The sequence below is a fragment of the Engystomops pustulosus genome, chromosome 3 (genome assembly GCF_040894005.1).
Source record: "Engystomops pustulosus chromosome 3, aEngPut4.maternal, whole genome shotgun sequence".
NCBI lineage: Eukaryota > Metazoa > Chordata > Amphibia > Anura > Leptodactylidae > Engystomops > Engystomops pustulosus.
Window position 1 is genome coordinate 60,936,579 of NC_092413.1, and position 27,974 is coordinate 60,964,552.

The following is a 27,974-nucleotide window of genomic DNA, read 5'->3' on the forward strand; positions in this document are numbered from 1 at the left end:
GTATAGGACTACTAGTACGGAAGCCGAGAGGGACCAAAATGTCTGTCAGATGTTCCTAATTGAAAAAACTGCTCGTGAAGAGGACAGAGAAGACCGGATGCCTGCATGATGAAACTGAAGGTTGTCTCCGGTAAATAGGGTAAGTATCTTAAAACTGTCTTTAATGGATAGTGATGTACACACGTGTAAATCTATGAAAGCCATATATATTACAGGTAAAGGAAATAAGGGTATTAGACAAATAGCTTTATTTCAAAGTATGGTCTCATTTGCTTCGTTAAACCCTGATGGTGTTAAAGGGTTTAATTTATAGATCCAGTACACTTCACGTCTGCAAAGTGTCTGGTATCTATTATCTACAGTTCGTAGGAAGAACGGTCCAGTCCTTACGGAGCCGCTTAAATAAACACAGAGAGAACATAAAGAAAAAGTTCCATCTTCACAGTTTATCTAGACGCTGTGCTGTCCAACATCCATTAGAAAAATTCCCTATATCCATCAAACCGATAGATCACATACCGTATATACTCATGTATAAGCCGAGTTTTTCAGCACAAAAAATGCTTATACACGAGTCAATACTTAAGCTTAAAAGATAATAAACTTATATACTCACCCTCCGGTAGCCCCGATGTGCAGCGCTGCTCCCCCGATGTCCGCGCGGCTCGTCTTCTGACTTCCCGGCTCCTCTTCTGTCTTCTGTAAGATTGTGCTGGGCGCCACCATTGTTCTCTCCCTACTATGCGCCTGCCGCCCGGGAGAAAACAATGGCGGTGCCCAGCACGATGTGACAGAAGACAGAAGAGGAGCCGGGAAGCCAGAAGATGAGCCACGCGGACATCGGGGGAGCAGCGCTGCACATCGGGGCCACGGGAGGGTGAGTATATAAGTTTATTATTTTTTTAAATTCTGGGCAGGCTGTATACTACTGGGGGCAGGCTGTATACTACTGGGGGCAGGCTGTAAACTACTGGGGGCAGGCTGTATACTACTGGGGGCAGGCTGTATACTACTCGGGACTGGCTGTATACTACTGGGGGCAAGCTGTATACTACTGGGGGCAGGCTGTATACTACTGGGGGCAAGCTGTATACTACTGGGTACTGGCTGTATACTACTGGGGACTGGCTGTATACTACTGGGGGCAAGCTGGGCTGGCTGTATACTACTGGAGGCAGGCTGTATACTACTGGGGGGCAAGCTGGGCTGGCTGTATACTGCAGGGGGTAGGCTGTATATTATAGGGGCAGGCTGGCTATATAGTGGGGAGGTCTGTGACCAATGCATTTCCCACCCTCGGCTTATACTCGAGTCATTAGGTTTTCCCAGTTTTTGGTGGTAAAATTAGGGGTCTCGGCTTATACTCGAGTATATACAGTAACTGGAACTATAGCTAATAGATACCAGACACTTTGCAAACGTGAAGTGTACTGGATCTATAAATGAAACACTTTAACACCATCAGGGCTTACTGAAGCAAATGAGACCATACTTTCATAAAGCTATTCGCCTAATACCCTCATTTCCTTTTCCTGTGATATATATGGCCTTCATAGATTTACACATGTGAACATCACTATCCATTAAAGACAGTTTTATGATACTTACCCTATTTACCTGAGACAATCTTCAGTTTCATCATGCAGGCATCCGGTCTTCTCTGTCCTCTTCACAAGCAGTTTTTTCAATTAGGAATATCCGACAGACATTTTGGTCTCCGCTTCCGTGCTAGTAGTCCTATACACGATCCCTACAGCTTCCGTACTTGTAGTCCCCTAAATACCCTTCACACCATCCATACCTGTAGTTCTTCGACATAATTATAGCCTTCTGATTCCGGACGAGTAAAAAATGCATTCCACTCGGATATCACAAATTGTTTATTACAACAGGTCAAGTTCATTATTCACATATATTGTCTAATTATTTAATAGATATTTAGTTTTTATATTGATACCAGTGATTGTAACATCATTAACTTGCAACCGGCGTTCGGTGTCACATCCGGTTAACCGGAAATGGTCATACCATTTGTGACCTATTCTTACCTATTATTGTTGTGATGTGAACCAGATGAAGCGCTTGGTCCAAGCGCAAAATGCGTTATTCCGATTATTTATGTCATTTTATAGATTTTGTTTTAGAGTTTAGTCTTTTATAAATAAAAGAAAATTTAAACTTCCAGAGGAGTCTTCCAGCGCCGTGAAATGCTCATCACCCACTTCTTTACGGACCTACAATCCCTGGGAGCAGACGTGTGCACAGTCACATATAGATCTAAGCGGTTATTGGAGTTGTGCCCAACTGCACAACCCCACAAAGTTAGTAGTTTCACTACTATGTACCATTTCATCTTCATAAAACTACTACACCATAGGAGCTCCCATTTCTCCATTATATCTCTACTCAAGATCTTTGATCCAACATGGATCAAAGGCAGTCATAGTAGGGATGAAGAGGTGGTCAGGATGACGAGTCAGCCAGCAGAAAATGCAGTGGCACGGTGCAGCGGTCTTCCGATAGCTACAACTTTGCCCACTACTGTGCAGCATGCTCAGGGACACAAAGGCTCCACAGGGTAACACTATGGCTCACATTCTGCCACCATTCAAGATTGCCGGAGAGCACTCTTTAACTCTTTTGTCCTCTTCCTTCTACTCCGCTGTTTCCTCCTCGGCTTCCTTACCCCTTCAGATCAGCACCTTCACCACCAGTTTTAGCAAAGCCATGGACTGGGATCCAGGAGCAGACAGATGAGTCGGTGCTGCCACTGAACCTCAAGTCCAGCCAGAACCTTGTAGCAGCCTTAGGCATAGCCAGGTTGACGCACATTCCTTACCTTTGTAAATGTACACTTTGATGGAGGCACCACTGGTGGAGTTTCAATCTGATATTGAGAGCTCATTGGCAACAAAATGAGAAGGAAGTGGTAAATACAGCAGAGACACCACCACCATCTCAGATGGGAGAATTTGCATGGCCACAATGTGGAAAGCCATGTTCAATTCTTCTCAAAATCCCCCCAAAGGATACACCACATAGTACGAGGAGGCAGACTTAGACTGAAATAGTGGAAGATTATCTATTGGCACTTCTTCTGGTGCTGAAGGATGGGTCTTTCCTGTTCAATTTCTGGGTGGGGAAATTGGACACATGGGTGGAGCTTGCCCTTTATACCTTGGAGTTGCTGCCATGCCATCTAGCAAGTGTGTTGAAGTATATGTTCAGCATCAACTCATGTTCATTAGGATGAACCAAGCATGGAGAACCTGTGACTTGGCTGTGTCAGTTCTTGAGTGAGTGGTTATATAGTCCAATCAAGTCAATTTTCGCTGGATTCAAAATTGACATTGTCAAATTCCACATTGGCTGTATTCCTACTTGAAGTTGTCAAATTCTGCATTTGCTGGATTCAATAGGAAATTGTCAAGTTTCACATTCGCTGGATTCAAAACTTAAATGGTCAAATTACGCATTAGCTGGGTTCAAAATTGATATACTCAAATACTGCAGTAGCTGAATGTTAACCACAGTGAGAGGAAGGGTTTCTGGTTTTCCTATTGCTTCTTTTACCACTAGGAGAATAACTGGGTCTAAACACCCAGATAGCCCTTAACCACAGTGAGAGGAAGGATGTGAGGTTTTCCCATTGATTCTTTTACCACTATGAGAATAACTGGGTCTGAACACCCAGAGCACCCACTCTGTCATAATGCCCAGACTGGTGGTGGACTGCAGTGATAATTGCATCTCTGCAGCTTGGCCAAAGTGATCTTGGGGATCTTCTTTACCACACCAAGGCTCTTCTCTCACAATTGCTGAGTTTTGGCTAGACATGTCAAGGAAGAGTTGTGGTCATTCCAAATCAGGAGCCCTTTTACTGGCTCACTCATGTCCCCATAGAGAGTAGTGTAAACATTGCCAACGAGTTTTTATAGTAAAACTGTCTTTTTCTAAGAAAAAAAAAATTAGATCAAAGTTAACCTTTCTGTATGGAGAGCTCTCTCCCTAGTCCCATGGGAGTGGCCAGTGAGGAGTGCGGCAGACATGTATGTCTCCCTGAGGGAGACACCGATGGGGAATGAGATATGGGGGATATGGGAGGTTTTTTTTTATTTGAAATTGATGCATGATGGCATGGTTTCCCAGGGGTGGTGGGGAAGCACTCCTCAATGGCCACTCCCGGGAGGGACTAGAGGCACAGCTCTGAACATTGAGTGCTGCAGGAATTCTTTTGTAACCTTGGCCAGATCTGTGCCTTGCCACAATTCTGTCTATGAGCTCCTTGGGCTGCTCATTAGACCTCATAATTCTCATGTGCTCCAACATGCATTGTGTGCTGTGAGTTCTTATATAGACAGGTGTGTGCCTTTCCTAATCAACTTCAATCAGTTTACCTAAACTAAGCTGGACTACAATGAATGAGCAGAAGCATCTCAAGGAGAATCAAAAGGAAAGTGGCAGTATGTCAGTTAAATATGTCACAGCAAAGGGTCTGAATGTGGATCATGTGTGACCATATTATATTTTATTTTTCCTTTTTGAATACATTTGCAAAAATATCTACATTTCAGTTTTTTTTCCCATCAAGATGGGGTGTAGCGTAGATTAATGAGCAAAAAAAGAATTTTTTGGATCTTAACAATTGGCTGCAATGAAGCAAAGCATGAAACATCTAAAGGGGTACTTTCCGTAACTGCTGTATATGCTCTGCAGCCCATTGGGACAAATTCAGGGTTATATACAAAAGTTTCAGTTGCCCTTCCAAATCTCTAAAACCTAGACTAAGGAGAATACTTCCCTTACCTTGATAAAGGAAGCCATCTGTTTTCTCTAACATGTAGGATTTCTAATTCTGCATGCAAGCCACCTGTAGCATCTGTGATGTGACAGTAAACAGGGCTTTCAGAACCCATTGGAGTAGTGCTACCAGCCTACTATATCTACTATATTCACACAGCTGTGCATTTTGATATTGAATGGATGGACCTGGTCTTGTTTGCCAATAAATAGAGAACACCTGTCATCTAATTGCATATAATTTATATTCCATTTATATTTATAATTCAGTCAGTGCAATTCATTTGACAAAGTCAGTTTGGTTACATCACACAGTATACGCTCCTAAAGAAACGTAACCCTTTGTGATGTAACCAAACTGACTTTGTATGTTGCTAATGAATTGTACTGACTGAATTACAAATATAAAAGAAATATAAATGAAGTTTAGTATACTGAACACACTATAATTTCCCAATTTATGTGCACACTATTGAAGTCTATTAGTATAAACTGAAGATTTATAATTCTATATGTGAATCTTTTCATGTGCCTCTCCTTCAGTAGTCCAGTTGGGACAATTGCACTGTGAAAATAGGGAGATGGGCTATAATATGGATTTATAACAGAAAATTAGTAACTGCTAATACTGCTATTTCAAGCATATTTGTAATTGGTCAACCCTGCAATATTTCCTCACAATCCTATGTATCTGCATGCTCTGCTTCCCCTGCTCTGTAACATGCTGCAGGATGCCTTCACACAAATATTCAATTTGACACCTCTAGGTCGTTTTTTAAAATGTAATATCATTTTACATTTATACTATTATATACAGTTATTATATAATATATATAATATACTGGTTACCAGGTCTTTTGTTTGGGATACTATAGAGTTGTTGAGACATGCTATTTTCAGACTTGCTATTCCACATTGCATAATTTCTATTCATATACTACAACCCTGAACTGTCATTGAGTTCGGTTTTTTAAAAAAAGTTTCTTCTAAGATATTACTTTTGTGTTTGCCTACATGAAGATGATATAATTTTTTGAAATGCAAATATGTACTCTGAAATGTAGTACCTGATGGAATTAAGGATGACTCATGTGCCGTATCAAATTTGTGAGTCATATGTGGTTACTTTGTTTTGTAAATGACAAGCTGTTTCTTGCTACTTCATTGTGTGACATATTAATTAAACATGAGCACTAAAGATGGTATCCCAAAATTGTTCTTTTTCTTTAAGGTCTTTACTTAAAGGGGTTTTCCCATGCAAGAAAATTCTCACATCTCAATTCCCTAGTGATGTTAACATAATAAAGATCAATTTAACCCATTACATTACAATTTTACTATGTTTTATTGCTGTTTTAGCTCCTATAACTTCATAGGCTGTTCATTGCAAAATTTCAGGGTGTGGGTGGGGACTCTCTAAGCAGACACTTTATTATCCATCTAATTCTGTGGGGTGATGCTGTTGTTAGATTATCAGGGTACAGGTGTATATGCACTTTCATCTGGCTTCTGACATTGTACTAACACACTGACACATAGAAAGAGAGATGAGACAGATCAGAAATAAAGTCTGTCAGCCTCAGCTTTTACACAGAGGCTGACAGACTTTTACACTTTTAGCCCTGCTACATCTCACAGATATGTGCCTACCTATCCTTGTAGTTTGCGGCTCCTCTCTCTTCATGATGTGCTGACAGGAAGCGAATCAGTGAGTGAGCTCCATGCAACGGGCATAGCTACAGGCTGCACATACAAATCCAAAATGGCGTCCACCCGACCCTAAGTCAAAAGTTACAGGGTCGTGTCCAGTGGCAACTGAAATTGTGTACACCAGGACTGATAGAGACATGTTGGAAATATATCTGTAAAATACTTTATTTTGATTAATAACAGTGAATTAGAGAATTTTTTATTTTGTTATTCTGAGTACATATAAGAAACTTGTCTTCGAGGGAATACCCCTTTAAGGCTAAATTCTTTTAACAACTATAAAACATGCAATTCTGATATATGAAATTAACAGGCAAGCTGGAAAGGAAGATTTTTGGCTTTCTATTGAGTTTTATTAAATTTCTGAAATTGATGAATTAATATACTTAACTGATCCATGGTTAATTATGAATTAATAATTAATTCTGCTTGTGTTCATATAGTAAAGGGATGCTTTGACTAGGACAATCAAATATCACAATTAATATTTAATGCAATCCTTTTAGAAAATGTTTTTTCTTTCCTTCTCCTCCACTTCAAAATCATTGCTCAATTTGTAAACAATGATGGCATGTAAACAACCCTCAAAATAAATACAAAAAAGTAAATAATTACAAATCGAAAAACTGAGTACCATACATACTCGTGTATAAGCTAGAGTTTTTCAGTTCAAAAAATGTCAATAAAAAAAACTTAATACTCACCCTCCGGCTCCTGGAACCTTGGCACGGCTCCCGATCCTCGGCCCAGTTCCCGGTGGCTCCTCTTCTTTCTTCTTTTCTTTCTTATTTCTCTCTTTCTTTATTTCTTTCTTTCATTTCTTCTCTCTTCTCTTCTGCAAATCTCTAGCCAGCAGAGTCGCGTCCAAGCGATCTCCTGGCCGGCGCACACTACGACACCGCTGCATCATAGTGTGCCGGCCGGGAGATCGCATGGACGCGACTCTGCTGGCTAGAGATTCGCAGAAGAAAGAAGAGAAGAGAAAAGAAAGATCGCATGGACGCGACTCTGCCAGCTACTACAGCAAAGAGAAGAAAGAATAGGAGCCGTGCCGAAGATCAGGAGCCGAATGAGTATCGCTGGAGGGTGAGTATTAAGTTTATTATTTTTTATGTGCTTGGCATACAGGGGGCTGGCTGGCTGTATACTACAGGGAGCTGGCTGGCTGTATACTACAGTGGGCTAGCTGGCTGTATACTACAGGGGGCTGGCTGGCTTTATACTACACCCTCGGCTTATACTCGAGTAAATAGTTCCAGTTTTTGGTGGTAATGAGTATCGCTGGAGGGTGAGTATTAAGTTTACTATTTTTTTATGTGCTTGGCATACAGGGGGCTGGCTGGCTGTATACTATATGGGGCTGGCTGGCTGTATACTACACTCTTGGCTTGTACTCGAGTCAATAGTTCCAGTTTTTGGTGGTAAAATTATGGGTCTTGGCTTATAATCGGGTCGGTTTATACTGGAGTATATACGGTAGTTAAAGTTTATATTTCTATTTTTAACATATAAAAGGATACATGAATATAATTGCCACATCCCAAAATATCCATATTAAGTATATACATTGCTCAAAAAAAGTTCTTTAATATAACCTCTAGGGGCGAAAGCAATAAATAATAATAGGGGTGATAAAATATATAAGTGACCAAAACAACAGTAAAAAGGACAGGTGTTGTCTTGCTAATTGCTAATAATTTCTGCCTGTTGTCTGTTTCATTTGTACAACAGCAAGAGACATTGATTTATAATCATTGTTGATTCATAACTGGAAAGGTTTATTTCACAGAAGTGTGAATAACTTAGAGTTACACAGTGTTGTTTTATGGTGCGGCCACGTGTGGCATTTGCATTGCATTTACAAACCAAAAGCAAACGCCCAGAGGTGGGGCTCAGCACAATCACATATGGCAAATTGACACATCTAGCGTTGGCTATGATTGGCCAGAGGTGTTCAGGTTGTGTGGGCCAAACTCAAACTCCGAACACAAACATTGGAGCAGATTTACTTACCCGGCCCATTCGCGATCCAGCGGCGCGTTCTCTGAACAGGATTCGGGTCCGGACGGGATTTATGATGGCAGTTCCTCCGCCGTCCACCAGGTGGCGCTGCTGCGCTGAAATGCATCTGATCGCGCCGGAATACACCGAGCCGGACCAGGTGAAGGTAAGCGCTTCCCAAGCGACACATTTTCGGTTATTAAATGCGGCGTTTTTTTCCGAATACGTCGGGTTTTCGTTCGGCCACGCCCCCCGATTTCCGTCGCGTGCATGCCAGCGCCGATGCGCCACAATCCGATCGTGTGCGCCAAAATCCCGGGGCAATTCAGGTAACACGTCGGGAAAACGCGAATCGGGCCCTTAGTAAATGACCCCCATTGTGTGCACTCATCTGTAATCTCATACAATGAATGCTCACAGTGCTCAAATCCACCATTATCTTTGGTACTCCCTTACTATAGGATAATAACTGTAGGTTATTAATTGCCCGAGAACCAAAGAGGAGAAGAAATATATCTAGAGTACTATACATCTGTATATGCTCAAAGCATTAAGCAAATATACATTGCGCCATATCATTTCTACACTGCTGCAAGAGTTCCCTCTATACATTGCGGCAATAATGTAGAGCATAAATAGATTGCAAAGAGAGACACACATTGTAAACATATAGCCAAACATTGTGCATATTTAGATTATATTCACATTTACCCGTTAATTAATGTCTCTTCTTATCCCAGTGCAGAACGTAGGAAGAGATTCTTATACTTACCCAGGCAGGAACAGTGCCTCTGTACTTTCTTACATTTCACTTTTTTCCCCCACTGATCTGTGGCCTATTTTTCTAACATTTGCGGATCATGGAAGACAATTCAAGTCCATTCGTACGCAAAATTACTGATGACATTTGTGTTTAGTCAATTTTTTTTCCATTGATGCTGGGGAACTAGGTGTGCAAAAGAGAAGTAAGGGTGCAGTCACACATTGCATCTAACGGATGTGTTTTAAAACGTATTGCAACAACTGAAGAGAGATTTGCCTAATGAAATAGCTGTTAACATTTCATTTCAAAACGCAATTGTTAATGCTTGTGTTAACATCATGTTAACAATGCATGCATTAACGCAATGTTAACATGTGTGCTTGCGTTTTGTAAATGCAAATGTTAACAGATGTTTAATTAGGCATATCTCTCTTTAGCTGGTGGAGTGCATTTTGAAAAGCATGCATTAGATGCGATGTGTGGCAGCACCCTAAAACTGATGAATGAATGCCATTCAGACATGAAAAGAAAAACAAATGTGGGTACAATACTGACATAAAACAGATTGAATAAAATCAGTCAATATGCTGTTCTTGGAAATCATATGAGAGAGAAAATAGTGTGTGAATAAGCGCTTACTTAAAACAAATGCTAATTTATAACTTGCAGCATGGACCTGTCTGGAAAAAAAAATCTGTGAAAATATCTGAACATGATAATATTTTAATTTAATGTTTTTTTTAAATACTTGTTGCTTTAAAAAAAATAAATAAATCTTTTTTTATGCCAGCAGGTATCCTCTTTACTTCATGAAATCCTAACAGGTAAATAAGTATTTTCTATATTCTCCTTTTCTCCTTTCTTTAATGTTTCAATGGCTCCTGGCTTAAAGTAAGCATGTCATCATGTGACCTTTTTCTGGCTCCCATATGTCCCCACAGAGAATACTATAAACATTGCCAAAATGTTATTATAGTAAAACTGGCTTTTTACAAAAAAAAAGAAGAGCTGTGCAGCTAGTCCCATGGGAGTGTCCAGTGAGGAGTGGGGCCAACATGTGCGACGACCTGAGGGGGAAAGCTATGGGGGGATGAGATATGCAGGACATATAAAGGTTTTCTTTTTTTTTTTTAAATCAATGCATTATGGAGCTGTTTCTCGAGGGTGGGGGGAAAACACTCCATACTAGCCACTCCCATGGGACTAGGGACACAGCTTACAGAAGTTACAAAAAGGTAAACTATGATCTAACTCATTTTTTTTTATTTTTTTTAAAAACTCTTTTGCAGTATGTAGACTATTCTCTATGGGGCCATGGAGGAGCCAGAGAAAGGACTCCTGATGACAGCTTCCCTTTAAGATACTGAAAATACTGGGGTTGTTTATCAAATGCTGGGGCTAAATACCCCACCATATGATGTTATCTCTGCTCTCCTAGCGAGCCTGATATATAAGTTGGCTTCAGCGGCAAAAGTGGCTGCACCGCCAGCTACAGGTGTGCCATATCCTGCACATTTTTAGCCTTAAAATGCAGGGCAAGAGCACCTCACGTCGGTCCATTCTGCCACCAACCGTGCTCCCCCTTCACTTCCGCTTGTCCTGGAGTTTGTGTAATGGGGAAATTGTAATTTCTGCCATTGAAAAAAAAGTGATTATTTCAGGGTTCTATGCCAGAAAACTGGTGAACAAGCCCAGGTAAATAACCTCCTTTGTTTTTAATCTTTTTTTTTCTTAATATGTACTTATATTATTGCAACTGATACGGACTATTCGGAAAAAAAAGATGTGTGAATTGGTCCATTAAAAAGTTTAGTATTTAGTGTAGCTGTGTTTTGTCACTCAAATAAAGGACCACATACATTTCTGTTTCTTACTGTGTAAATAAGCTGTACAGTATATATTACTATTTTATCACTCTGTTGATTGCATAAATTACTATAACTTTGTAGTTTGTCATTTTATTTTATGTCTTTGTATTAGATGGAATCAATGATGGTGTGGCTGGAGATGTGAACACAACAGATGGTTCAGGTCAAGCGCCGAACATCATTGAGAAAGAACCAATGGTGGATATAAAGCAAGTAACAAAGCAAACGTGGATGGAGTTTTCGGACTTTGGCAGGTGTTTCCAGTAAGTAATCCACATCTTTACCACTTTAGCACCACTATCCTGCGTGTCCTTAGTAATTCTAGTCCCGTCTCAATTATTGCAGCAAGTGCATGTGTGGGTAGCAAGTGTGCAGAGGAGCACAATCAGGCATGATTAATTGTTTTTCTCATCCCATTCCTGGTTTGGACATCGAAAACTGCATCTGAAAAACTGAATGTTTGAAAGAACCCTGAGGCCGCGTTCACATGACGAGTTGCATCACGTTTTTTGTTGCATTTTTGACGCATTTGGAAAGATGCTCCAGTTCCTTTTAAATGCATGTGTTTGTGGCCCTCCTGTCTCTATGTTGGGTTTTTGCCTTTGCATTGCTTTTTTTAAAAAGCAAACAAACTTTTAATTATGTTGCGTTTTGTGATGCACTTTTTCATTTACATTTTGCTGGAAAGCAATTTGCCTTAATTTTTTCATCAAAGTCTCAACTTTTATGCAATTTTCAAGTGTTTCATCATTTTTCTAAAACACATTTTCAAACTGGTCGTTTGCTGCGTCAAAAACGCATGCACTTTGGATGCATCAAAAATGCAACAAAACTTGCAACACATCATGTGAAAGGGGCCTGAGGGTGCGTTCATCGGCCATTCTTGGTGGGTTTTTAAATATACGTGTCTTTGCATGTTTACCAATCATTTGGCTGGTTTAAGTAGCTGTGAAAATGTTTATACATCTGCTTACACTTCCAGAAATGAATAAAAACAGATTCAAACCAGCCAAATGCAAAGTAAACATGCAAAAACATGTGCGTTTTAAAATGTATACATTTAAAAGAGCTGGCTGGAGCACGCTTGACTGCTCCACCCCCGAGTCCACCACTGTGACTGGTAGCTGCCTTGGTATATAAGTTGTTTTTCAGCATGCGGCCAGCACACCATCATTATAAGGACATGCCTGAACAGCATTTATTGCAGCCTATAAGGCAATGGTGGCGAACCTATGGCACGTGTGCCAGAGGTGGCACTTAAAGCCCTCTCTGTGGGCACTCAGGCCATCACCAAAGAAGACTCTATGTATCTTCCTGCGGTCCCAGACAGCCTAGGACTTGTTGTGTACAGAGCTATTTTAAAGTGACAGTGCTACCTGGGACTACTGGAGGAGTGGGAAGGTGTAGACAGATCTGGATTATCATTGTAGCTCCTGCTCCGGCCCTGACAATTCTTCCTGTTTATGGGACCCTGGGGGGAAGCTACAATGATAATCCAAATTTATTTTATTTTCTGCTTTATTGGTGTCCTCAGGGTGCTGATGTGAATAAAAGCTGTGACAGAGCAGGGAGTGTAAATCACAAATTAGATTTCTTTGTTGGCACTTTGTGATAAATAAGTGGCACTCCGTCTCTAAAAGGTTTGCCATCACTGCTATATACAGTATTATACAGTATATAAAGTATATAAAGTATATATGAAGAGTTCATATACAACACAAAGGCCTTTGTAAGCAACATGTCATGATTAATGCCGATTTTAACACAAAATGCTGATTTGATTTATAAAACTGTGCCAGTGTCTTTTCTTCTTATCTGCAAGAGAGTTATGTTAAAACATGTAGTGGAAAAGCAGTTTTATAAGGGGGTTCAGTAGGAGAGGTGGCTTTAAAAGGAGGATGCTGCATTAAAGAGAACATTATAGGGTGGTATCTGCAGGATGGGGGCATTTTGAGGAGGGGCTGTTACAGGAAAAAGAGCATTACAGGATGGAGGCTGCAGGAAAGGGGGGCATTATGAGCATGGCTGAAGGAAAGTGGGTATAAAAGGAAACCACTGCAGCAATGGGAGCTTTGTAAGGGAAACAGCTGCAGGAAAGAGGCTGTAATACGACTGGCAGTGGCAGGAACAGGGCATTATAACAGTGAAGCTGAAGGCATTACAAAGGGACTACTGGAAAGGGGGAAGCTTTATTAAAGGGGAAGCTGCAGGAGGAGGGTTACATTAAAAAGACCATTGTAAGGTGGGGGATACAGAAAAGGTTGGCGTAAGAGTGGGGCATGTCATTTTTGTCCTGGGACTATGTGTGTAGGGGGTTGGTGTGTTGTGGATTTTCGCCCCCTCTGAGCCTTGGGACAAAATGCAGTTGGTCCCTGGATACAAAATGAATGAAGAGAATGAAAACTAAATTAAAGAAAGCTTATTGATATTTTATTTTAAAAAATATAAATATACAAAACACATATTTACCCCCAACATATTTAGTAAAATAAATGCATTTTTATGTATGCTTAAATTGCTATCACTGAGTCTTCGATGTACCATCATTTCATTTCTTCTGGTGGTTAGTACCTTAAAGAAAATGCTAGAATAGCCATTTTTTGTCACTCTGCTACCAAAAAGAAATCATAAGAAGCAATGTCTTGTTTCCCTATGTACAATAAAAATATCATTCCTTCCAGGATAAGAGAAAGCTATTGCACAAGCACTGTACTTTGCTAAAAAAAAGTAAAATAAAAATCGGCATGGGTCTTGTAAACGGGCACAACAGAAAATGCAACCTTTTTCCTAAGAAAAGGTTTTTAGTATGACAAATAACATATACCGTAACTATTTAAATTTCGTATAACTGTCATTTTACTCCTTTTGTATTTGGGCCTTTAAATGAAATCTACCATCAAATTAAGCAGGATAAACCAGGGACTCTTATTTAAAGATGGCACTGTGACTGTGGTAATGTAATTATTTTTGTATATCCATTGCCTTTTTCCTTCTAAAATCAACTTTTGAAATTATTCTAGTAAACCACTGTGCTGTGGAAGATGGAGGAAGAAGTGCCAGGGAACAGGGTGGAGGGGCAGTTTAATAGCCTGTAAAGCTGCAGCATGAAGGCGGGCTGTTAACAACCCCCCAGAGCCATTGTGGCGCATGAGCATAATTTAAAAGGTGATTTTAGAAGGAAGGATGGATAAGAATATTACCACAGTCACATTCCTGGAATTTATGCATAAGTGTCCCTGGTTTATCATGCTTGATTTTGATGGTAGATTTCCTTTATATGTATTGTTCTTGGCATGTGGTGAGAGAAACATTTGAAAAGCCTTGGTGTATAAGCCATTATTAAAAAGACTGTATTATTACGTATTATTATGAAAATGAAACAATTATGATAAAAATAGAAACAACAGAAATTGAAATGACACACTTGACTTTCTTAATTTACAGGACATTGTATATCTTCCACAAGCCAAACACATATCCATACACATATCAGAAAGCAGATTTCAAGGTAAAGGTCTGTATAACTGATAGATTTATCTAGTCTTTCACGTCTTTAAAGTTTTGTATTTTTTCTTTTAAGTCACTAAGACATTATAATTAACTGCTTGTGCTGGATTTAATATTTTGATGACATGCATCTGAAATTAAAGGGGTTGTGCTGGTTGTCAAGAAACAGTGCCGCACTTTTTCATGGGTTATATATAATAATGTAGCCAGAGTTCATTTACTTTAATGGAGACTTTAAAAATTCAGATTCTGCGAAGAAGAAAGGACCACCCTCGATCACATGTGCATTTTTGGGGTTCTGTATTCCTAAAGTAGATATCAAGAAATCCATGTCAAATCCACATAGTTGATTAACCAATATGTAAGACAGAGAGGTGGCAGGTGGAGCAGGCACAGGTCGTTGCACAGTAGGGGAACGTCGCAGCAGGGGTGACTCTACCAGTACTACCGGTGTCATATAGCGTCAGTGTGTTGATGAACAACCCAAAGGTTCTCGATTGGTTGACTAGGTCATCCACTTCCTCCCAAATGACATCTAACAACCCCAGCCAAGAGGCCGTGGGTTTGTCAGATACAAACCTTAGTTGGCATGGTCCAGGAGCAGGTCAACGGCCCTCACATGTCCTCAACCAGCCCCTGTCCTGTTTATTTCCCTCAGCCAGAGATCTACTTGATTGTCTGGGATCAGCGCCACTATACAGCGAGGACAGTCAGCAGCTGCTTGGCAGTGAAGAGGTGGGGCAGACATCCACTGCATCGTGGATTAGGCGGGAAAGTAGAGATGTGGAGAGTGGCATGGGAGGTTATGTTGCACTTGCAAGTAGTCAGGCTGTGCATACGGAGACCATTGAGTAGACAGGCAAACAAAAATCGATCACACTTGGGAGCCGGGTGAAGCAAGAGCTTCATCATCATCGTCGGGCGCCAGGCAGTGAAGCAGGCAGCAAGTCGCTACTGTGGCCCTAAGTCAGCAGGGTGGCAGCAGTTCGAGGACGGGAGCCAAACGACCGCGGGATACAAAGCCCGCTTTGCAGGTCCAAGTAAGCGAGGCAGCTGCTTTAGTAGTCACTCAGTGCAGAGTGTTGACAGTAAAATCACCAACTCGACGGTGTAGCAATTTTTTGTTAAGACACCAGAGGAGCCGCGCGTGTGTATATGTAGAATCTGCGGGCAGAAAGTGAAGCGTGTCCAGGAAGCTAACGTTGGCACCATAGCCCTGTGTCAACACATGCAGCATCACCATCCAATGGTCTGGGAGAAATGTTTATCAGATGTGGTGGTCCATCCTGCCGCCACAGCAGCAGCACCTAGTGGCACACATGCCATTTCAGTCAGTTAAGGCACCTCTGCTGAAGGTAGCTGTTTGTCTTTGACATCATCTCCCGGTCCAGATGCTCCTGCTCCTCGCTACGCATGGCGCAAGCAGTCATTGAACAAGGCGATTACAAAGAGACAACTGTATTCGTCCAGCCATCCTAAGGTGCAGAAGATGACCGTGCCCCTGTCTTAGTTGTTGGTACTGCAGTCCCTCCCTTTCCAAGTCGCGAACTCTGCACCCTTCAGAGAACTAATGGCTTGTGCCGAACCGAGGTAGAGAGTTCCAAGCCGAAATTTCTTTTCCAAAAAGGCAGTACCAGCCCTTCACAAATATATAGAAAGAAGGTGGGCCAGTCCTTGAGCTTATCGGTTTCTTCCAAGGAGTACGGCAGCGCGGACATGTGGAGCTGTAACTACGGTCAGGGCCAGTATATGTCCTTTAGGGTCCACTGGGTGAATGTGCTTCCCGCCCAGCCACACCAACAACTTGAACAGGAGACGCCGCTTTCTCCTCCACGTTGTGAAACCGCTGCTCCTGCGCCAATGTCCGCCTCCTCCTTCTCCACCACCACCTCAGCCTCCACAAGTCTAAGTGCTGTTCCATCATACCACATGTGCAGGGCACGCAGCTCTACACCTGGTTTGCCTGTACGAATGAAGTCACACAGGGAGGAACTGCTCCCCGTCATGCAAGAAGAAATCAATATGCTGCTTTCTCCGCAACAACTGCAAATCGGAACCATGGTGACAGACGATGGTGTCCGTGCCGCACCAAGGAGGGGTGGTCCATGCGCCCTGCATGGCACACGTGTTCAATCTGGTTGTCAAAAGGTTCCTGAAGTTTTCCACCCATCTGCAAGACATTCTAAAAATGGCCAGGAAACTGTGCATGGCTTTCATCCATTCTTACAAAGCCACGCACACCCTCCTCGAGTTTCGGTAGCAGAACGGCCTTCCCCAACATAGGCTGATATATGATGTTTCCACCCATTGGAATTCCAGCCTCCAAATGTTAGACCGCCTGTATGAACAGAGAAAAGCCAATAATGATCTTTTAACGATGCAAGCGGACAGGAGTACTCCCCTGTGTAACTTTGATGTCAGCCACTGGCAGCTCATGCGTGACACCTGCTGTTTGCTCAGGCCCTTTGAAGAGGCTTTAAAGGTTATTTTTCGGTTGACAGGACTACGGGACGAATAACGTCATTCCACTGCTTTATGTCCCGGAACAGATGCTGCAAAATCTGTCTGGTCAGGGCACTGGAGAAGTGGCGACTACATCTCATGGCCACATGAGTCCAGTGGGACTGAACTGGAGGACGAGGAGGAAATTGGAGCACAAGCAGAGTCTGGTGAAATTAGTGGTTGTTCTACTTAGGTGGTATATATTGGGTTGGGGCAGTGTGTAAACAAAAAGTATAACCCACATCTGAATAAAGTATGAACAAAGAAAATAGGAAGGCAGATGTATATGGGTGAAAAAATATATCAAATTTTATTAGAATGAATGTGAAACTTAAAAACAGTTAAAAAACCCTGTACAAGAGGGTGCCAAAACAAGTATTCTCCCCAGCATTAAGGAGTCAATTGTATAGTACTAAAAACATAGGTATGAAAGTAATACATATACATATAAACACGGTGACAGATTGGTAGAACAAGATAGTCAACAAAGAGGGACACTCAAATGTAAGGTAGTAGACTAACAATAATAGAGCAATCACAGGAGTGTCCACAATGAGTAAAAGTACAAACAAAAGGAATAGTATTACCGTGTAAAGGATGTAGAGCTGGAAAGAGCAGGAATGCCCCGCGCGTATCGCCCGGTGCACGGGCTTCGTCAGGGGATGTTGTTCTACTTAGGTGACAGGAGAGATGGCACAGGAGCATCCGGAGGAGGTAGAAGCCGAGGCAGACGACCCAGGAGCACTGTGGCAGTATACAGTGGAGATGTAGTCCCTCAGTAGTCCCCCGACCAGTAGTGTGGCATCAGAGCGGGTGTTTAGTGCGGTGGGGGACATCGTTACCCCAAGAAGAACCAGCTTGTCCACCCGTAATGTGAAGGGACTGACCTTTTTCAAGATGAATCAGGCATAAGCCAAGATTTCAACACACCTCATTATGCTGCTGCCGCCACCTCCACACTCTGTCATTCAATCACTCTGTGGCCTACCATGTTGCTGCCACCTCCATAATTTGTCATTGTGCCACTCTGCAGCCTACTCATGCTGCTGCCAACTGACCGCTGTCTCCCTGATACACCCTGTAATTTACATAATGTTGTTTTCACCCTCCACCACTCTATGACTTTGCCACTATGTTTGGTTTTCCCCTTCAGAAGGAATGAAAAGCTTCAGGATTGATAGCCAAAAGCAGGAGTGGACACAGAACACAGAGGACATGCAAATATCCAATTTTTTTGGATCAACTCCTGTTTGTTTTTGGCTTTAGCAATACTGATGGATTATTGACCGATTGAAAGTGGACACTGACGGATGAAAAGAAGGGCAAAATGATCAGTTACGTCAATGCAAAATTACTGACGACACCCTCTCCACTCTTTTGGGGGGGTTTCTACATGTATCAGCGTTTAACAGGTTCTGTCGTAATCTATGGAATCATCTGATGTCAGTGTAAAAAGTGCACTCTTTGATGCTATAGTGAGATCTTGGCCTTCAGCTCAGTCCTTTTCGAGCTGGCACAGACGTTACCTTGTCAGGCTGCGTTCTTGCTTCACTTATTTGGTCAAGTTGGCTCCTGGAAGTGCCCATGGGATTGGAGAGTGAAGCGATTCTAAGAGCGACGGCTGTCATGTGCGTGTGATACTAAAACACAGCATTGTTTAAAGACCAAACCACGCTCCCTATGTATATTTGAGCATGGCACAAGTTCTACAACACCCTACAGGCTCTCTGTATCCAGGAAATACCTGTTTTTTAACGTGATTCTCCATGATTCGATTCGGGTCGAAACAAATTTTGACGGAAATTCGGCGAACTCATCAAATCGAATTTTTGAAAAATTGGACCATCTCTCATTATGACATTAAATAGTGTGTTCACATAAATATTCTTTTTGTTACAATTAATAGATCAATCTATTAACCTAAAGTGATGAATATGCAAGCAATTACTGGATCTTAGAATAAGAACTATGGCAAGCTGAGTGCGCCATGTTAGCCTAGTTATATTTAGTCTTTCATTTAACAGACCCTTCTAACCCACTTCCTTAGTTAATTCTCTTGGCTTCGAGCTCATTATACAGATTTGAATTATTAGATTTGTTCACCTCTTGAGATGTTTGGATGTATTTTAAACTTAATTTGACATTTTATACACATTGTATTAACTTTTCTCTTTTTAAAATGTTATTCCTATTAAAGTGAAACAAGTCTTCCTTTAGTAGAAAGTCTTGTATGAAAACCTCCATCTGTTGAGTGAATACAATAGTATAGCTTGAAAGGGCTATAAATAACTAAATAGCTTAAATTATTGATTGGAAGTGATGAAGGACAGGAAAAGAGGACAAAGTGACAGTGAAAACAGCACTGCTACGGAGACTTTGTCAAACTTTTTGACCCTTGTGCCTTTCGACTCTTATGTCAACACAACAGTAAGCCTTCATGCGATTAATTATTTAGTTCGGATAGGCACTTGACTATTGCTTAGTGCTTATAACTAGAGATGAGCGAACATGCTCGTCCGAGCTTGATGCTCGTCCGAGCTTGATGCTCGTTCGAGCATTAGCGTACTCGAAACTGCTCGTTGCTCGGACGAATACTTCGCCCGCTCGAGAAAATGGCAGCTCCCGCCGTTTTGCTTTTTGGCGGCCAGAAACAGAGCCAATCACAAGCCAGGAGACTCTGCACTCCACCCAGCATGACGTGGTACCCTTACACGTCGATAGCAGTGGTTGGCTGGCCAGATCAGGTGACCCTGGGATAGACTAGCCGCTGCCCGCGCTGCTCGGATCATTCTGTGTCTGGATGCCGCTAGGGAGAGAGCTGCTGCTGGTCAGGGAAAGCGTTAGGGTGTTCTATTAGCTTACTGTTAGGCAGGAGTGATTCTCCAAGAACCCAACAGCCCTTCTTAGGGCTACAATAACGTTCTACTTTTTTTTTTTTTTATTTGCATCTAGTACCATTTTGTGAGGAATTAGCAGGGGGACTTGCTACCGTTGTGTTTAGCTCTTAGTGGCACACATATCCACCTCAAACACCAAAGTGGGAAAATTTAGTAGGGGTTGGATTTCAATTAGGCACAGTCTGCCATTTTTCCTTTTTTATTTTACGTTTATTTTGTTTAATAACTCAGTGTCATCTCATCTGGCATAGTAGTGTGCTTTCATACTTGGCTAGAAAATAGCCATAGGAGAATCCAAACAGCTTACGCCTACAGTAGCGTTATATATTTGATTTCTGGTTGATCTGCTGGTGGCTGTACTTGCTGCAGTGCATCTACTAGCCAATTGTGAGCAATTTGTAGTGAGACTTGCGACCGCTGTGTTTTGCGCTTAGTGACGCACATATCCATTGCAAAGACCGAAGTGGGAAAATTTAGTAGGGGTTGGATTTCAATTAGGCACAGTCTGCCATTTGTCCTTTTTTATTTTACGTTTATTTTGTTTAATAACTCAGCGTCATCTCATCTGGCATAGTAGTGTGCTTTCATACTTGGCTAGAAAATAGCCATAGGAGAATCCAAACGGCTTACGCCTACAGTAGCGTTATATATTTGATTTCTGGTTGATCTGCTGGTGGCTGTACTTGCTGCAGTGCATCTACTAGCCAATTGTCAGCAATTTGTAGTGAGACTTGCGACCGCTGTGTTTTGCGCTTAGTGACGCACATATCCATTGCAAAGACCGAAGTGGGAAAATTTAGTAGGGGTTGGATTTCAATTAGGCACAGTCTGCCATTTGTCCTTTTTTATTTTACGTTTATTTTGTTTAATAACTCAGCGTCATCTCATCTGGCATAGTAGTGTGCTTTCATACTTGGCTAGAAAATAGCCATAGGAGAATCCAAACGGCTTACACCTACAGTAGCGTTATATATTTGATTTCTGGTTGATCTGCTGGTGGCTGTACTTGCTGCAGTGCATCTACTAGCCAATTGTGAGCAATTTGTAGTGAGACTTGCGACCGCTGTGTTTTGCGCTTAGTGACGCACATATCCATTGCAAAGACCGAAGTGGGAAAATTTAGTAGGGGTTGGATTTCAATTAGGCACAGTCTGCCATTTGTCCTTTTTTATTTTACGTTTATTTTGTTTAATAACTCAGCGTCATCTCATCTGGCATAGTAGTGTGCTTTCATACTTGGCTAGAAAATAGCCATAGGAGAATCCAAACGGCTTACGCCTACAGTAGCGTTATATATTTGATTTCTGGTTGATCTGCTGGTGGCTGTACTTGCTGCAGTGCATCTACTAGCCAATTGTCAGCAATTTGTAGTGAGACTTGCGACCGCTGTGTTTTGCGCTTAGTGACGCACATATCCATTGCAAAGACCGAAGTGGGAAAATTTAGTAGGGGTTGGATTTCAATTAGGCACAGTCTGCCATTTGTCCTTTTTTATTTTACGTTTATTTTGTTTAATAACTCAGCGTCATCTCATCTGGCATAGTAGTGTGCTTTCATACTTGGCTAGAAAATAGCCATAGGAGAATCCAAACGGCTTACGCCTACAGTAGCGTTATATATTTGATTTCTGGTTGATCTGCTGGTGGCTGTACTTGCTGCAGTGCATCTACTAGCCAATTGTCAGCAATTTGTAGTGAGACTTGCGACCGCTGTGTTTTGCGCTTAGTGACGCACATATCCATTGCAAAGACCGAAGTGGGAAAATTTAGTAGGGGTTGGATTTCAATTAGGCACAGTCTGCCATTTGTCCTTTTTTATTTTACGTTTATTTTGTTTAATAACTCGGTGTCATCTCATCTGGCATAGTAGTGTGCTTTCATACTTGGCTAGAAAATAGCCATAGCAATAGGATAGCATTGTTTGGTTTTAAAAACTCAAAAACACAAAAAAAAAAAAAAAACACAAAAAAAAGTTAAAAAAAAATTAAAGCTATAACTCTCATTTTAAAAATGTTTAACCCGAGGGCTAGGGGTAGAGGACGAGGGCGGGGACGTGGGCGTCCAACTACTGCAGGGGTCAGAGGCCGTGGTCCTGGCCGGGGTGAGACACCACCTGCTTATGAGGGAGCAGGGGAACGCCGCAGAGCTACACTCCCTAGGTTCATGTCTGAAGTTACTGGGACTCGTGGTAGAGCACTGTTGAGGCCAGAACAGTGCGAACAGGTGATGTCGTGGATTGCTGACAATGCTTCGAGCAATTTGTCCACCAGTCAGTCTTCCACGCAGTCCACCCATGTCACCGAAATCGCCACTCCTCCAGCTCCTGCACCTCAGCCTCCTCCCCCCCAGTCTGCCCCCTCCCAGGAAAATTTGGCATTTGAACCGGCATACTCTGAGGAACTGTTTTCTGGACCCTTCCCACAGTCACAAACCACTTGTCCGGTTGCTGCTGAGCAATTTTCCGATGCCCAGGTTTTCCACCAGTCACAGTCTGTGGGTGATGATGACCTTCTTGACGTAGTGGAAGTGTGTAAAGAGGTGTCCGACGATGAGGAGACACGGTTGTCAGACAGTGGGGAAGTTGTTGTCAGGGCAGGAAGTCCGAGGGGGGAGCAGACTGAGGGATCGGAGGATGATGAGGTGACAGACCCAAGCTGGGTTGAGAGGCCGGGTGAACACAGTGCTTCTGAGACGGAGGAGAGTCCTCGACCAGAACAGGTTGGAAGAGGCAGTGGTGGGGCCAGACGGAGAGGCAGGGCCAGAGCTGGTGCATCAGCGCCAAATGTGTCAACTAGTGAAGCTCCCGTGGCGAGGGCTCTTGCGGCGAGGGCTAGATCTTCAGAAGTCTGGAGGTTCTTTAAGGAAACACCGGATGACCGACGGACTGTGGTGTGCAACATTTGCCAAACCAGGCTCAGCAGGGGTTCCACCACTACTAGCTTAACTACCACCAGTATGCGCAGGCATATGAATGCTAAACACCCCACTCAGTGGCAACAAGCCCGTTCACCTCCGGCCGTGCACACCACTGCTCCTTCCCCTGTGTCAGCTGATAGTCAGCCCCCTGCCCAGGACCCTGCCACAAAAACCCCATCGTCGCCTCCACGATCCTCCACAGCATCCACCAGCGTTCAGCTCTCCATACCCCAGACGCTGGAGCGGAAACGCAAATATAGTGCAACCCACCCGCATGCCCAAGCCCTTAATGTGCACATCTCCAGATTGCTTAGCCTGGAGATGCTGCCCTATAGGCTAGTAGAGACCGAGGCCTTTCGCAACCTCATGGCGGCGGCCGCCCCTCGGTATTCGGTCCCCAGCCGCCACTACTTTTCCCGATGTGCCGTCCCAGCCCTGCACCAGCACGTGTCAGACAACATCACCCGTGCCCTGACCAACGCCGTTTCTGACAAGGTCCACCTGACCACGGACACGTGGACGAGTGCTGCCGGGCAGGGCCACTATATATCGCTGACGGCATATTGGGTTAACTTGGTGGAGGCTGGGACCGAGTCTGACCCTGGGGCTGGTCATATACTGCCGACGCCGAGGATTGCGGGGCCTACCTCGGTCCAGGTGTTTCAGGCCTACTATGCCTCCTCCTCCTCCCACCCCTCCTCCACCTCCTCCTCCGAACTACCATCCGTGGGCACGGCGCCATCAGTCGGTAGCTCTAGGCACAGCAGCAGTGCCGTTGCTAAGCGACAGCAGGCGGTGCTCAAACTGCTGAGCCTTGGCGATAAAAGGCACACCGCCCAAGAGCTATTACAGGGCATCACGGCGCAGACTGATCTGTGGCTGGCACCGCTGAACCTGAAGCCAGGCATGGTTGTGTGTGACAACGGCCGTAACCTGGTGGCGGCTCTGCAACTCGGCAGACTGACACATGTGCCATGCCTGGCCCATGTGTTAAATCTGATAGTTCAGCGTTTCCTCAAGACATACCCCAATCTGTCAGATTTGCTCACGAAGGTGCGCCGCATCTGTGCGCATTTCAGGAAGTCCAGCACAGATGCTGCCACTCTCAGGGCAGCGCAGCGCCGCCTCCAACTGCCCGCTCACCGACTGTTGTGCGACGTGCCCACGAAGTGGAATTCAACACTGACCATGTTATCCAGAGTTTACCAGCAGCGCCGAGCCATTGTAGACTGCCAGATGTCAACTTCCACCAGAACTGGTAGTCAGGTCAGTCAGCTTCCTCAAGTCTACAATGAGGAGTGGACGTGGATGTCTGATATCTGTCAGGTGCTGAGTAACTTTGAGGAGTCAACACAGATGGTCAGTGGCGATGCCGCCATCATCAGCCTCACCATCCCGCTGCTTGGCCTGTTGAAAAACTCTCTGATAAGCATGAAGTCGGAAGCTTTGCGCTCGTCACAAGAGACGGGGGAAGAAGATTCCCTTGTTGATAGCCAAAGCACCCTTAGGTCTGTTTCTCAGCGCATATCGGAGGAGGTGGAGGTGGAGGAGGATGAGGAGGAAGAGGAGGAGAATGTTGGCGAGACACAAGAGGGGACCATTGTTGAGTCCTTTACTGTTCAGCGTGTATGGGCAGAAGAAGAGGAGTTGGAGGAGGAGGAAATGGACAGTCAGGCCAGTGAGGGGAGTGAATTCTTACGCGTTGGTACTCTGGCGCATATGGTAGATTTCATGCTAGGCTGCCTATCCCGTGACCCTCGCGTTCAAAGAATTTATTCCAGCACCGATTACTGGGTGTTCACTCTCCTGGACCCACGGTACAAGCAAAATCTTTCCACTCTCATCCCTGCAGAGGAAAGGAGTGTGAGAATGCATGAATACCAGCAGGCCCTGGTGCACAAGCTGAAACAGTATTTCCCTTCTGACAGCGCTAGCGGCAGAGTGCGTAGTTCTGCGGGACAAGTAGCGAGGGAGAGTAGGCGAGCAGGCAGCTTGTCCAGCACTGGCAAGGGTACGCTTTACAAGGATTTTGCCAGCTTTATGTCACCCCAGCAAGACACTGTCACCTGTCCCCAGTCTCGGCAGAGTAGGGCTGATCTTTACAGAAAGATGGTGAGGGAGTACGTAGCTGACCATACCATCGTCCTAAATGATCACACAGCTCCCTGCAACTACTGGGTTTCAAAGCTGGACATGTGGCACGAACTGGCGCTGTACGCCTTGGAGGTTCTTGCCTGCCCTGCCGCTAGCGTCTTGTCCGAGCGGGTTTTCAGTGCAGCTGGTGGCATCATCACCGATAAGCGTACACGCCTGTCGACTGACAGCGCTGACAGGCTGACGCTTATTAAGATGAATAAAGCCTGGATTTCTCATAATTTCCAATCTCCACCAGGTGAAGGAAGCTCAACCTGAATAATTGATCCACTCCTCCTCCTCCTCATTTTCCTCCTTCTCCTCCTCTTTGTACAGTAAAGCAGAGGAAACTGGCTATTTTTTGACAGGGCCCACTGGCTCTTGCTATAGTACTTTATGCATTTAATTTTTCTGGAGGGCCACCGACCCGGTCCTCTGTTTTAAACATTTTTTGGGAGTGCCACATACAGGCACTCAATCTATTCAATTTTTCTGGAGGGCCACCGACCCGTTCCTCTGTTTTAAACAGTTTTTGGGAGTGCCACATACAGGCACTCAATCTATTCTATTTTTCTGGAGGGCCACCTACCTGCTCCTCTGGTTTGAAAACTTTTTGGGACTGCCACATACAGGCACTCAATCGATTCCATTTTTCTGGAGGGCCACCTACCTGCTCCTCTGGTTTGAAAACTTTTTGGGACTGCCACATACAGGCACTCAATCTATTCTATTTTTCTGGAGGGCCACCTACCTGCTCCTCTGGTTTGAAAACTTTTTGGGACTGCCACATACAGGCACTCAATCTATTCAATTTTTCTGGAGGGCCACCTACCTGCTCCTCTGGTTTGAAAACTTTTTGGGACTGCCACATACAGGCACTCAATCTATTCAATTTTTCTGGAGGGCCACCTACCTGCTCCTCTGGTTTGAAAACTTTTTGGGACTGCCACATACAGGCACTCAATCTATTCAATTTTTCTGGAGGGCCACCTACCTGCTCCTCTGGTTTGAAAACTTTTTGGGACTGCCACATACAGGCACTCAATCTATTCAATTTTTCTGGAGGGCCACCTACCTGCTCCTCTGGTTTGAAAACTTTTTGGGACTGCCACATACAGGCACTCAATCTATTCTATTTTTCTGGAGGGCCACCTACCTGCTCCTCTGGTTTGAAAAATTTTTGGGACTGCCACATACAGGCACTATCCAAATTAAATTGTCTCCATAGCAGCCTCCACACGTTGTCTCCATTGCTACCTCCAAAAGTCGTCCATATAGCTGCCTCCACACATCGTCCCTTTATCAAACGAGGTGTGTCAGGCAGAAATTTGGGTTGTTTTCATGGATTCCACATCAAAGTTGTTAACTTTGTCGCCACCCAGCTGTGTTATCCACAAAATATACTAATAAACTTTTATCATTTACCAATATTATTTCAGCGCTTCTTGCGCATCTGTTTACATTCCCCTCACCCGCCATATCCTAAACTTATAAGAACGCTACTACACTTGATCTTATACAAAAGGTTCTTAGAAGTGCTGTTTGGGGAGTAGCCTAGAGACAGGGGCTTGGATTGGCGAAAGCTCGCCTGGCAGCGGAGCGCCAACTCCATGCCAAGATCCAACTAACATAGTTTTAACTGCAGAACCTTTAATCTACTACTAGTTCACTGCCTCCATACATGGTCCCCTTATCAAACGAGCTGTGTCAGGCAGAATTTTGGGTTGTTTTCATGGCTTCCATGTTAACTTTGTCGCCACCCTGCTGTGTAATCCACAAAATATACTGGCAAACTTTTATCATGTACCGATATTATTTGAGCGCTTCTTGCTCACCTCCTTTGGTTCCTCTCTGCCACCCATTGGTTTGAAGCCTGAGTCCATTTAGGGTATGTCGCTATGCCACTCTCTAGCCTGCTGCCGCTGCCTCTGCATGCCGTCCCCTATAGTGTCAGGGTCAATTATTGCATGTTTTAGATGCTATCTAGCTTCATTCTGTCACTCTGTCATGGCCATGCTGTTGCCCATAATTTTGGCATAATGGTGCGATTAAGCAGCCTCAGAGGCATCCATGCATGCTGCCCCTGCTGTTTCCTGTCCATTTCCGTGGTGTTTCCATCCTTTTCTGAGGTTCCCAGGTGTTTGGCCAAGCTTCCCTGTGCAGAGCCTTGTCCCCTTGAAAAATGCTCGAGTCTCCCATTGACTTCAATGGGGTTCGTTATTCGAGACGAGCACTCGAGCATCGGGAAAAGTTCGTCTCGAATAACGAGTACCCGAGCATTTTAGTGCTCGCTCATCTCTACTTATAACATGTTATTTTGTGTTTAACACATGCATATCTACAAATTATGTCAGAATATGAGGAGAAGTTGTAAAACCATTACTGATTTGTCTGACCAAATTGTAAAAAAGAGGATTTCGCTCCCATTGATTTTGGTTGACTAATTGATAATTTCTTTTTTATGAGCTGCAGAAAATGTTAATTAATATTTGCATACTGTATTTAAAATTGGCTTAAAAACAGGACAGTTTTTTGCAGTGCTACAGTTTTCATACATTTTTTTTGTTTCTCTTAATAATACCCAGACAACAGACGATCGTGATAAGGGAACCTATTTCTTGTGTGTTGACAACCTTAGGCCTACAGAAATTTTAGTTGGCTTTTCTGCACTGACACGATGGGGGGATCTACTTGGTAAGTTTATAAGCTTTATTCCTTACTTAACTATTGTATGACCAGTATATTTGATGATGTATGATTTGTTATTTCTTTTTTTAACGTACATTTAATTTTTTATATTTCATTAGCTTAGATTTTATTATATATTTACTATATTTTGTGGAAGAATTTAGCTACCTGTTACTTTTTGAAAAATTTA

The 27,974-nt window shown here is 43.3% G+C and overlaps 1 protein-coding gene across 8 annotated transcripts in view; it reads left to right on the plus strand.

Moving 5' to 3' along the window:
- ADGB (androglobin) overlaps positions 1–27,974 on the plus strand; it is a 261,865-nt gene that overhangs the window by 96,718 nt on the left and 137,173 nt on the right. For 5 of the 8 annotated variants that reach the window (XM_072140923.1, XM_072140925.1, XM_072140926.1 and 2 more), the window contains 4 exons: positions 10,065–10,098; positions 11,255–11,405; positions 14,587–14,656; positions 27,682–27,790. In XM_072140923.1, the coding sequence (XP_071997024.1) occupies positions 10,065–10,098; positions 11,255–11,405; positions 14,587–14,656; positions 27,682–27,790 (364 nt within the window). The remainder of the gene's footprint in view (positions 1–10,064; positions 10,099–11,254; positions 11,406–14,586; positions 14,657–27,681; positions 27,791–27,974) is intronic. The other 3 variants (XM_072140924.1, XM_072140927.1, XM_072140929.1) reach the window with 3 other exon arrangements.